At 41.2% G+C, this 12,092-nt stretch overlaps 1 protein-coding gene across 6 annotated transcripts in view; it reads left to right on the forward strand.

Moving 5' to 3' along the window:
* Positions 1–12,092, forward strand: part of LOC124145828 (inositol 1,4,5-trisphosphate receptor type 3-like) — a 180,350-nt gene that overhangs the window by 85,066 nt on the left and 83,192 nt on the right. For 4 of the 6 annotated variants that reach the window (XM_046515808.2, XM_046515885.2, XM_046515963.2 and 1 more), the window contains exons 9-14: positions 4,421–4,508; positions 4,892–4,924; positions 5,861–5,948; positions 6,627–6,734; positions 9,359–9,504; positions 11,179–11,257. In XM_046515808.2, the coding sequence (XP_046371764.1) occupies positions 4,421–4,508; positions 4,892–4,924; positions 5,861–5,948; positions 6,627–6,734; positions 9,359–9,504; positions 11,179–11,257 (542 nt within the window). The remainder of the gene's footprint in view (positions 1–4,420; positions 4,509–4,891; positions 4,925–5,860; positions 5,949–6,626; positions 6,735–9,358; positions 9,505–11,178; positions 11,258–12,092) is intronic. The other 2 variants (XM_046516129.2, XM_046516303.2) reach the window with 1 other exon arrangement.

Below are 12,092 nucleotides of genomic sequence, written 5' to 3' on the forward strand. Positions count from 1 at the left end.
TTTCACCGAAGTGATAAACGTAAAAGACCTGCATCATTCCGTGATGTAACTGGTCACTCCGTGATGTAACTGGTCACTCCGTGATGTAACTGGTCACTCCGTGATGTAACTGGTCACTCCGTGTTGTAACTGGAATCCTGTTAAAAGCGACGTCAAACCCACCTCACTCACTCATACAATAATCATGGCAGAAATGGCATAACGCTTGCAAGGCCTTGCAAAAAGGATGTTTCTTTATTTTCAAGTGACCAGATCACTAGCACCCCGCCCCCGACCAGATTATTATCGGAATAAGCAATCGTATTAACTGCCCTCATTTTTGAACTTTTCACATGCCTGCATATCAATTGACACTTCAAATATTCAGCCAATAATAGATGGGATTTCAAATGGATTATATCTGAAGTTATGAACAAAGGCGAGTACAACCAATAAAATCCACGTAAAAGCCGCTGTATATATGGATCCATGGCGTCGTACCAGTGTACCTTCATATCCCCTGTGTGTAATTTTACAATGACAACCGTTGATCATGAAGTGGAATTGATAATATTTGCATCTGTATATCAAGTGAAGTTTTCATTTTATGGCTTGCACCCTACAGCTTCTAGCGATCGGAACAAGGAAATTTGGCAGTTAAAATATATGATGCGAATCGGTCCAATAATATATCTGCTACATTGGACAAATGTCATGCCCACCCGAGTTTGTGTCAGTGGTGTGCCTGGTTGATTGTCTCCCGGCGGTTTTGTCACAAACCGTTGCACCGCCTGTTGTCAGCTATACGCCCAGTTGGTCGAACTGTAGGGATTAGGCACCGCTGTGATGCTCAATTTAGCCATCGACTCTAATTTCTAGTGATAAGTGTTATATCCGACAAACCTTTAACCACTGAGCAGTGTATCCGTGTAGCTACTTTGAGGTGGCCACACTGTCTTCTTAACAACTAGCGATGGTTAGTTATCCACATTATGTTTGGTAACCCAGCTAATTGAAATGTGATAGCCATTTATCCACAAACCACTCAATGCTAGTGATGTATCCATCCAAGTGTTAGACAATGGAACTATCTGACTAGATCGTGTTGGACACTGAAGCCACATAATCATGCAGGAACGACCTCACCATACAGTGACGTTGTAACCCCCGCACCACACAGCGATGGACACTGTAACACCATTTTCTCACTCTGAATCTGTATGCAAAGATCTAAATATTAAACAGATGAGCTGGTCTCACTCGTCTCCTTTATTTCTAGCTCAGGTGGCTTAGTTAGTAGAAAGGAATTGGCTAGTTGATAGTAACTGAATGATATCAGATAATCGACATACGAATCTTCCCGAGGCAAGAGAGTTAACTGACTTTAAAAGTCCAGTTTCCACCCTTGCCGAACTTGGCTGGAATTCCTGGGCTCTATCGTAGCGCCACCAGTGGCTATTACGAGTTATGTCCCTTCTGAGCCTCTCCTTTAGACCAATCAGATTCCATCTCTCGTATCACTTGCATTTACTTGAAACAAAACAGTGGCGCCCCGTCAAGACGATCTGATCGATAATCAAGGTCTATGTTGTGATAAAACGAGTCTTACATCGCGCAATGCGTGCGCACCTTGATTAAAAACATGAACAGATTTGGAAAATATCCGTTGACAACGAGTTGGCAGTGCACATGCTTTGCAAATCCTGCAATCGACCGAAATCTGCAGGACAGTTTACGAACCGGATTTCGATTTCGATGCACGATTGTGATTGGACTATGCATAGACTCGTTAGTCCAGCCAAAACGTAACTCCATAATACCAGCCAAGTTCGGCAAGGGTGGAAACTGGACTTTTTAAAGTCAGTTAACTCCCTTGCCTTAGGAAGATGCGACATACGAGGACTTTGCCAATCCGAGCAGAAATTCTGATTCATATGCATAAAGAACCAGATCAGCAAGAATGGGAGCACCATATAGAGACACCATATAGAGATTGCCACTGTAACATCACATCATATAGTAACGGACACTGTAACCACGTAACTGTATCTTGATGCACACTGTGCACTGTCTCATCATCTAACGATAGCCTCTGCAACCAGCTTACCAGTAAGGAAGAGAATTGATGGATGTCAACTTATTTATTTTTTATCATTATAAAGAAATTGATCCATAAATTCTCTTCCTTATGTGTATCACTTCTAAATGCCATTCAAAGACTTGATACAGCTTACCATTGTTTACACAAACAGAATGTCCATCAGACCATTGGTTTTGTGGATAAGTATTCCTTCACTAATTACCGTAAGGGTCAATTGACCGATAGCCATACTGTCCGATGGACAATGTATCAATTAGTATAAAGTGAGGTTGATCGATTGACCACAAACGGAGTGGTTACGTCAATGAATTGCTATCACATCTAATAACGCACTGTCTGTCACCAAGTTAGTTATCGATATATATAATCGATGGACAGTCCATCACTTAGTGGTCAGACAGTCTATTGTATAATCCATACCATGTGGGCCGACGAGTGTATCAATGACAAGTTCATCGTCAGTTGGGTGAAAAGTCTGTTACTGAGATACTGACGTGACAAATAGGAAGTAGAAAGACATCAAATACAGGCTGGGGATTAGGACCGCAAAATAACTTCTTAATGGTGTACGTATGTCTTTGTGTGAGTGTGTGTGTGTGAGAGAGAGAGAGAGAGAGTATGTGTGGGTGTGTGCGTGTGTGGGTGTATGTGAGTTTGTGTGTGCGTGTGTGTGTGAGTGTGTGTGTGTGTATGTGAGTGTGTATGTGTGTGTTTGTGTGTGTGTGTGTGTGTACGTGTGTGTGTGTGTAAGTGAGTGTGTGTGTGTGTGTGTAAGTGAGTGTGTGTGTGTGTAAGTGAGTGTGTAAGTGAGTGTAAGTGAGTGTGTATGTGAGTGTGTGTGTGTGTGTAAGTGAGTGTGTATGTGAGTGTGTATGTGTGTGTGCGTGTGTGTGTGTGTGCGTGTGTGTGTGTAAGTGAGTGTGTGTGTGTGTGTAAGTGCGTGTGTGTGTGTAAGTGAGTGTGTAAGTGAGTGTGTATGTGTGTGTTTGTGTGTGTGTAAGTGTGTGTGTGTGTGTGTGTAAGTGCGTGTGTGTGTGTGTAAGTGAGTGTGTGTGTGAGTGTGTATGTGTGTGTTTGTGTGTGTGTGCGTGTGTGTGTGTGTAAGTGAGTGTGTGTGTGTGTGTGTGTAAGTGCGTGTGTGTGTGTGTGTGCGTGTGTGTGTGTGTAAGTGAGTGTGTGTGCGTGTGAGTCAGTGTGAGTCAGATTATACTTCAGATCACTGCTTCAAGGCACAATACACAATTCTACCTTGAAAGGAGAATATCAAAACAATTATTTTCATAACACACATGTTCAACAATTGTTTACGTTACATGGAACCCGAGGAAGAATTATTTATCCACAATACAAAGAAAACATATTGACATCAAACCCTCTCCGAGAATATATTACACTGAAACCCCTTACACTGAAACCCCTTGCAAATGAAGAAAGAAATGCGAAACTGAAAGCTTAAAACCTGTCTGTACTCAACTTTTGTACACAAAGGCCTGTGGCCTATATGTATTGGAAATGAAATGAAATGAACCCCTTACACATAGAACCCGGCTTTCCGCACGTATCCTGTCAGGATGTCCATGGTTACATATGAATGATTCGTTAATCTGAAACGTCTTTGAAACGGACTTTTCTACGGGACAATACATCGTCCGATTTCACTATTTGGCTTCAAGATATCAACTTGTTTATTTGTTAATAAATAAATTGATATGATTCCAAGGCATTCTATTGGTTTCCTAAGCAATTGTTTTTGCGTTTATTTTTCCATACATAGAAACGAATTTTGGATACGCCCGCTAACGGACTACTTTTTCTTGATATTATGGGCGGGGCTTTTGTTATATTATTGCACTGAACGATGGTGTCACTGCGTTCGTGTTGGTGTTGTCTACAGTTGTATGGGTGTTAATCATCAAATAAGCAATCTGTGTGGTTATTATTGTTGAGGAATTTACAAGAATTGACATCAATATGTTTTTCTTGTGCTTATAGAGGTATAAACGTGAAATAAAGCCGATGTACACTCGTTCCGTTACGCAGTAGGTACTCCGGTTTTTGCGTTTAAATCTCCATAAATGCAAATAATCTTGTCAATTTCTAAACGTAATTGTTTTGAGGTGATATTCATACGCATCCACGAAACATTAATGTGTAAAACATGTACGACAGCATCGTTAACAACTGGTCGTACAAAAACAGTCATCATGCGAGTTCATCCATCATCATTCTTATACTAGAGATCATATTTCTCATATATATTTCTTATATAGCTGAAATGTCTCACAGTAAAAAACTTCACGGTATCACAAAGTTTAATGCATAAACATGTTTCTCCCACAGGTCGGAACTTAACCTTGGGGTCGAGCGGACCGGATTTACCCTTGTCCGTTTCTGCAAAGAAAATCCAGAACTCGACCTCTTTGTCAAAGTGCGTATCCACACCATCTCCCAGTGATTCTTAGCTGAACTAGACTTGTAATCAGTCCTAGGGTACAGCCTTATTTAGTCTGTATAAGGTTATGTACCAGCTAGCCAGGAAGTCTTCTCGGCGGTTAGGTTAACGTTATTATATCATATGTAACCGAGTCGACCAAGAAAGTTGATTATGCTCTTATTTTACATCTGATCGCTCTTCTATTGATTTCTACGTAGATAAAGAGCAAACGAGCTCTATTCTGTCTTAATTGTTTTCTATGAATGTATATGCACTATTGTATGTGAGAGCTAGTGTTGTGATGCATGCTTCGAGATTGTTTCTTCTGAACTTAGAGACTTAATATTCAGATAGTACTCCGATGATTTTATTTGCAGCGTGGGATTTGTACAATTCCCAAATACGTCAAGGTAGCTGTTATGGGTATACTACTATGTGTTCTGCTCAGTATATGTCAATATGTCTGTCCGTCCACACGTCCGTCCTCGTCACGGCTCTTTCACTTGGGACCTAAACTCGTAACAATCGTGTATAGGCATGGGTCATGTAGCCTATCTCCTGGTGTCGGCTAACCCCCTCTCTACTGTACCATCTATATCCTGTCACGCACAGTCAACCTGATGACAATATTATGAAAACAAACAATAACAAACAACACGTACACTTTAAATAAAATAAGAAAAGAGTTTGAGAAATACCTTGTAAAATTTACACATATATTTTTTGGTAATTATTTTATAATAGATTACGAGTATTAATAAAAATGGAAATTTAAAACTTCAAATTAAGTTTTTGAAATATTAAATTAAAATTAAAATTTATATAATTTTTTAAGATGTGCGTGATTGGTGAACTAACACCCAGAGGTATCTCTGATGGATCTGGAAGAACTCCGTACTCCACCTGTCAACCCCATGTGCTACTCGCCATATGTACAAATCCCTGTGTGTCATACCATGTCACTTTAACCAGAACTATATGTGTCTAACAGCATTATGTCTAACCTTAACCAGTAGTTGTTTGTGACAGGTTTACTCTTTACTCACAAGCCTAGGCCAACTGGGGGAGCCTACCCGACTCAGTGTCCACCGTGTGCTCAGTGCTACCCCCCCAGTCTATGTGATCAATACCATATAAACATATGCATGCATGCTCCTGTATAAACCACGGCGCTGTGAGCATCACACTTTATATAACCAGTATATAACCATTCGTGTATATCACTTTAAGATATATTTCACTGTTGGATATTTTCTTAAGATAAAGACAGAATATTAGTAATTAAATTTCAAACTTGTTTGTTTACAATCAATTGTTTCTGCATCTGCACTGTACCTCTGTTTCAGGGTGGATGTGCCATACGATTGTTCCACAAAGAACTAGAGGCGTATTTAGTCGCCGAGGGATTATTTGACGAAGAGGTTACCGAGGATGGTATGTATTTATAGAATATTTTTTTCATTTCGCTGGATTGTTTCGAGACATTTTAATTTGCACATGTAACCTCTATTTTGGTTATGTCTGATATTGTAATCTCAAGGAAGCACCTTTGGCACTAGGGTCGTCTGGTATAAACCATTGTATGAAAACATCCACGACAAGACGACTATGACAAATGGGAGTTTCTAGCAGCAAATAATATTCAATTTTCGTGGCAAACTGAATCAATGCGAACATTTTTCAATTTTACGATCAGCTACCATTATAACCAGAGACTGGGATGCTGGTTCATTTCAGTATGTTTGTGCAATCGTTGTGAACGCAATTACTCATGTCAGTGCAACTAGATGAAAGAGGAAGATTGTAAAGATAAGTCGTCATGATGATTACTAAGACAGCTTTTGTCTCGATTTATTTTCCACCGACAAAGGTGAAAATAAACACTGTACTATTGACTCGTATAAAGAACGTTCATGTGTCGTTAGGAACACGAATTACAATGTAGCAATTTTTGAGATGATAAGCGTCCCTTACTATGTTCTGATATGTGCTGGGATGTTCTAATATGTTCTGGTATGTTCTGATATGTACTGATATGATCTGATGCCCTGGTGTAATCGACTTGATATGTTTGAATTGCAATCAGCAAGTTGTGTGATGTGATTCTTCCAGTCCATTTCCGGATCAGAGTGATGGATCAGCACAAGCCTCGAACACTCTCTCCCCCCTCCTCCGGGAACACCTTCTGGCAGATCGAGGCTGAAAACAGTTGTCTCAATGGTAAGATGGGGAGACAGTTGTCTCAATGGTAAGATGGGGGAGACAGTTTTATCCCTGGTCAGTTGGCAGGGACAGTTGTCTCAATGGTAAGATGGGGAGACAGTTGTCTCAATGGTAAGATGGTGAGGACAGTTGTCTCAATGGTAAGATGGGGAGACAGTTGTCTCAATGGTAAGATGGGGAGACATTTGTCTCAATGGTAAGATGGGGAGACAGTTGTCTCGATGGTAAGATGGGGGAGACAGTTTTATCACTGGTCAGTTTGCAGGGACAGTTGTCTCAATGGTAAGATGGGGAGACAGTTGTCTCAATGGTAAGATGGTGAGGACAGTTGTCTCAATGGTAAGATGGGGAGACAGTTGTCTCAATGGTAAGATGGTGAGGACAGTTGTCTCAATGGTAAGATGGGGAGACAGTTGTCTCAATGGTAAGATGGGGGAGACACTTTTATCACTGGTCAGTTGGCAGGGACAGTTGTCTCAATGGTAAGATGGGGAGACAGTTATCTCAATGGTAAGATGGTGAGGACAGTTGTCTCAATGGTAAGACGGGGGAGACAGTTTTATCACTGGTCAGTTGGCAGGGACAGTTGTCTCAATGGTAGGATGGGGAGTCAGTTGTCTCAATGGTAAGATGGGGGAGACAGTTTTATCACTGGTAAGTTGGCAGGGACAGTTGTCTCAATGGTAAGATGGGGGAGACAGTTGTCTCAATGGTAAGATGGGGAGACAGTTTTATCACTGGTAAGTTGGCAGGGACAGTTGTCTCAATGGTAAGATGGTGATGACAGTTGTCACAATGGTAAGATGGGGGAGACAGTTTTATAAGTGGTAACATTGGGAGACAGTGTTATCAATGGTAAGATTGGGGAGGGGGAGTTGTCTCAACGGAAAGGTGATGAGGACCGTTGTCTTAAAGGTAATATGGAGAGGACAGCTATCTCAATGGTAAGATGGGGAGATAGTTGTGTCAAAGGTAAGATGAGGGGCAGTTGCCTTAATGGTAAGATGGTGAGGACCGTTATCTTAATGGTAAGACTGTATGGAAGTTGTCTCAATGCAAAGATGATGGGGACAGTTGTTTTACTGGAAAAGTGGTGGGGAAGTTAAGGGTAAGATAGAGAAGACAGTTTTATCAATGGTACGATGCATTGGCCAGATGCTTTTGAACAGGTACCTTTAATGGGAACACTTGGCTTGACGGTAAGATGACGGTAACGCTTGTTACAATAGTTAGCTAACGTAGATTAGGTGCCTCAATCATAATCGTTGCCTCGTTTGTCAGACGGTGGGGACAGTTTTCTCAACGGGAATATCACGGCATTAGGTGCATCAATGGTGGGATGTCGGCAGTAGTTTGGACAATGGTAAGTTGATGGGAAATAGTTGTCTAAATAGTGAGTCGATCGGGAGCAGTTCTTTCATTGGTAAGTTGATGGTTCCCACAATCATAAGAACAGTTTTCCCTCAGGTACAGAGAACAAGCTGTTCTATATTCGTGCAGGCAGACTAGAGTTTAAACGCGCACTGGACAACAAAAGAAACAGCAGTGTGTTACCTAGATATAGGACCATTATAAGAACTTGAATATCCTTTGATCACGTCTTATTTGTCTCTTTGTTCCAATATGGGGAACAAAGGGGCCTCCAGTTTGCGAGCTAATGTATAAATCAGGCCAGGTAATTACGATTGATTATCAAATACTTCCTTTCTAATTTGGTCGGCTATAAAAAGTTATGATGGAGTAGGAACAAACACAACAGGATGCGTATACAGTTTGATAAGTGCAGAATAAATGTTGTTTATTGGCCAAGCTGATGCAGACTGTCGGGAAATAATGTGACAGGAACATCGTTTTCTTACGATTTCTATGGCATGGTATTGTGTTGATGACTTTGCTCTGACATATTATTACAATTGAATCCCATTTCGCCTGGAGACTGATACGCGGCCTCTGCGTCCGCCCACAATACACTAACACAATCATAATAAACTGCACAGTCGGCAACAAACTGTAGATCTTACGAACGAGAGAATGTTATTACAAAAGTATAATATTGACACTTTATTTCGATTGGAAACGTTATCTACCCAGTGTCAGTGTATTTTATTCCTGCCTGTGTGGTATTTCCAATTATCAACAGACGTTACCTTGAGCAGGGAGTGCCTGACCTGTAGTTTGAAGAGTCTGGCATTCTGTGCCATTAGGGTATAATCATCTCATTCCGTCCTGTTTTATTTACGTGTATACTTTAAAAGTTTGAAAACGCATTATTGTAGTTTAAATGACAAAATACAACCTCTAACCTCGGATAACTCGAAGTATTTACGTAGGCCTTCAGCTACGACAAAACGATGTTTGACTGTATAGATAGACAGATAGACAGATAGACAGATAGATAGATAGATAGATACATATGTGTACGTTGAGTAAAACGACGAAGAAAAGAGTATTTCATGTTTTCGATAGGCATTTGTGACGTCATCATTTGTCCTCTATCATTACTTATCTTTAGTTGCCAAATTGTAACGCCACGTTTTTACCTGAAAATAATACAAGTCGCTTCCCCATTGTTTGATAGAAACTATGCGTATGCGCCCTGTGACGTAAAGTTTGTCTTGTAGGTGAAGTCATTCGGTGGGAGCAGCAGATACGACTGCGCCACATGACGACGCGACGCTACCTCTGCATCGACGGCAACCGTGAGATCTCCCTCATAGAGGACAACGAAGATCCCCGAACAGTGTTCCGGCTTCACTCTGTTCTCAGTGTAAGCTGTCCTCTTTGTGCTTAGCTCTTGGTTATGTCCCTTAGGTGACAGGATCCGCTGTTCGTGGATCGAATCCTGGACTTGAGTGGATCATGATCCTTGGTTTGTAAGCGCCATGTCACCACAAAAGATAATACACGTTTACGATTTGCCTTACTCATCACACAGTGGTGAGGTAACTGGGTTTAACGTCGCGTTCAATTTTATAGCGACGTGGCACGCATGTGTATTTGTGTGTGGCTGCTTGTACTTGTCCGGACTAATGCTGGTTTTATAGAGCTAGTCCACTGAGATATCATGCCACAGTTTAACATGGATACCCAACAGGGTATACAGACTCTGAGCCGACCAGTCCTTGTTTTAGGCCTTAATGCCGAGCGCCAGGCAGGGTATCAACATTACCATATGTTAACGTATTTTGGTATCATGTGGCTAGGATATCGAACCCTGCACCTCCCACTCTCCTGGCAGACGATCTATCCACAGGACGAAGGAGGCGGTATAAAAGTCGTGGTATATATGCAATGCTGTACACGGTGTATCAATCTGTCGGGACTTAATCCAAACTCACTCACTCAAAACCATGTAAGGGGCGGTCGGGTGGCCGAGTGTTTAAAGCGTTCGCTCGTCACGCCGAACACCCAGGTTCGATTCCGGACATGGGTACAATGTGTGAAGCCCATTTCTGGTGTACCCCGCCGTGATATTGCTGGAATATTGCTAAAATCACTCACAATCATATAGGCACAATACATGCAGGAACAGGGGCGGTCGGGTAGCCTAGTGGTTAAAGCATTCGCTCGTCACGCAGAAGACCCGGGTTCGATTCCCGACATGGGTACAATGTGTGAAGCCCATTTCTGGTGTCCCCCGCCGTGATATTGCTGGAATATTGCTAAAATCACTCACAATCATATAGGCACAATACATGCAGGAACAGGGGCGGTCGGGTAGCCTAGTGGTTAAAGCGTTCGCTCGTCACGCAGAAGACCCGGGTTCGATTCCCGACATGGGTACAATGTATGAAGCCCATTTCTGGTGTCCCCCGCCGTGATATTGCTGGAATATTGCTAAAAGCGGCGTAGAACCATACTCACTCACATGCAGGAACTGTTCCTGTGAAATAGGTTCTCAGAAGCCTGTAGACCAATGTCTCAAAACAAGTCCATGAACATTGTTACCAGTTGTTATTCCTCGTTATTCACAATAGGAAATAATCATCTAGTTTTGTCCCAGAACGATGACTATAGTGCATTCCTTGCCGGAATGTTATTTGCTAGCAGCCTTGTTATATTTGATGCAGTGGTAATCAGAAAAACCTTCAGACACTGCCAGTATATTTTTCTATTGACAAAACTCCACACAATACACTGTTATCATTCACGTTGTCCTTACAAAAAAATCGGAAATGTCTGAAGAAATCTGATCGTTTATAGAAATCGATTTTTCCACACGAATAGGTTTCATTTCCGACAATTGTTAGAGACTGGAAACGTTTCTATCTTACCCTCATTTTCCTTTGAATTGATGCTATTAAGTCTAACGTACATGCCCAAAACTGGACTGCATTCAACAAAATAGTAAATTACCAATATTTATGCCCATTAAGAATATGGCAAGAAAGTGAACGGTAGTCAATTGTGTCCAATTACCGTGTCATTCCCACTGTTTCAGGAGAGGGATGAGATCCATTTCGAGAGTTATGCTCGCATTGAGCACGTGCTCACGGGCTTCTGGCTGCACGCGCTCAAAGGTCGGTACTTATCGCTGATTGGTCCAGCCAATACACGTGTTAGTCCCAATTATCAAAGTTCCTTGAGTACTTTGTTCAAAAGAGCCAGTTAACAAGTCACAGAAATATTCATAACGATCGGGTGTATTATTTTCTGATATTTGTTCAAACAAAGACGGTTTGTTAATGCTTAATGCTACATATTGTCTTTTTAAAAGTACAAACGTTTCGTTTCATTTGTTGAAATGTTTGTTTTGCTTTTAGTGTGTACGTGCTGTATCAAAATATAAACTACCTCATTAAATGGGCGCTTTGTGTTAGAGAGACATAACTGCTATGCTGAGCTGTTGTTCTTTCCATAAAAAAAACACAGCTTGACATTGATCGCAATGATCCATCATGTATTTCTCAACTTAAACTGTTTGTCTATTTGTTTTTGTAGAGTCCTTTGAGAACGTGGTCGCGTAGAATCAATTTAAAAGCTCCTTCTCTTTGGATCGTTTGCTTATTTAATCCAAGTTAAACATGCAGTTGGTTATTTATTTTCTAACGTCTTTAGAACATGTATTTTTCCCGAGTAAATTAATTTGGGCTTCCTTGAAATATGATACACTTTTGACGTGCACGGGGTACTCTAAGATACTAGTATATATGGAAAGGCAAGTTTGCTTCCTTATCAAAACAATTAAGACATTCACGTCACCTTAAATTCTGGCGTCCTTTAATAGCCAACTCTTTAATTATTCATGGTTTATAGATTTACTGTTGTGTAGATAGATTGTGTGTTTCAAGTCACTTCCTGAACGGTAGAATTGTACAAGACCTAGAGTACCGTGACCTTGACCTTGACCTCATC

This window comes from Haliotis rufescens, unplaced genomic scaffold (assembly GCF_023055435.1).
Source record: "Haliotis rufescens isolate VD_foot unplaced genomic scaffold, xgHalRufe1.0.p SCAF_17, whole genome shotgun sequence".
NCBI classification, from domain to species: Eukaryota; Metazoa; Mollusca; class Gastropoda; order Lepetellida; family Haliotidae; genus Haliotis; species Haliotis rufescens.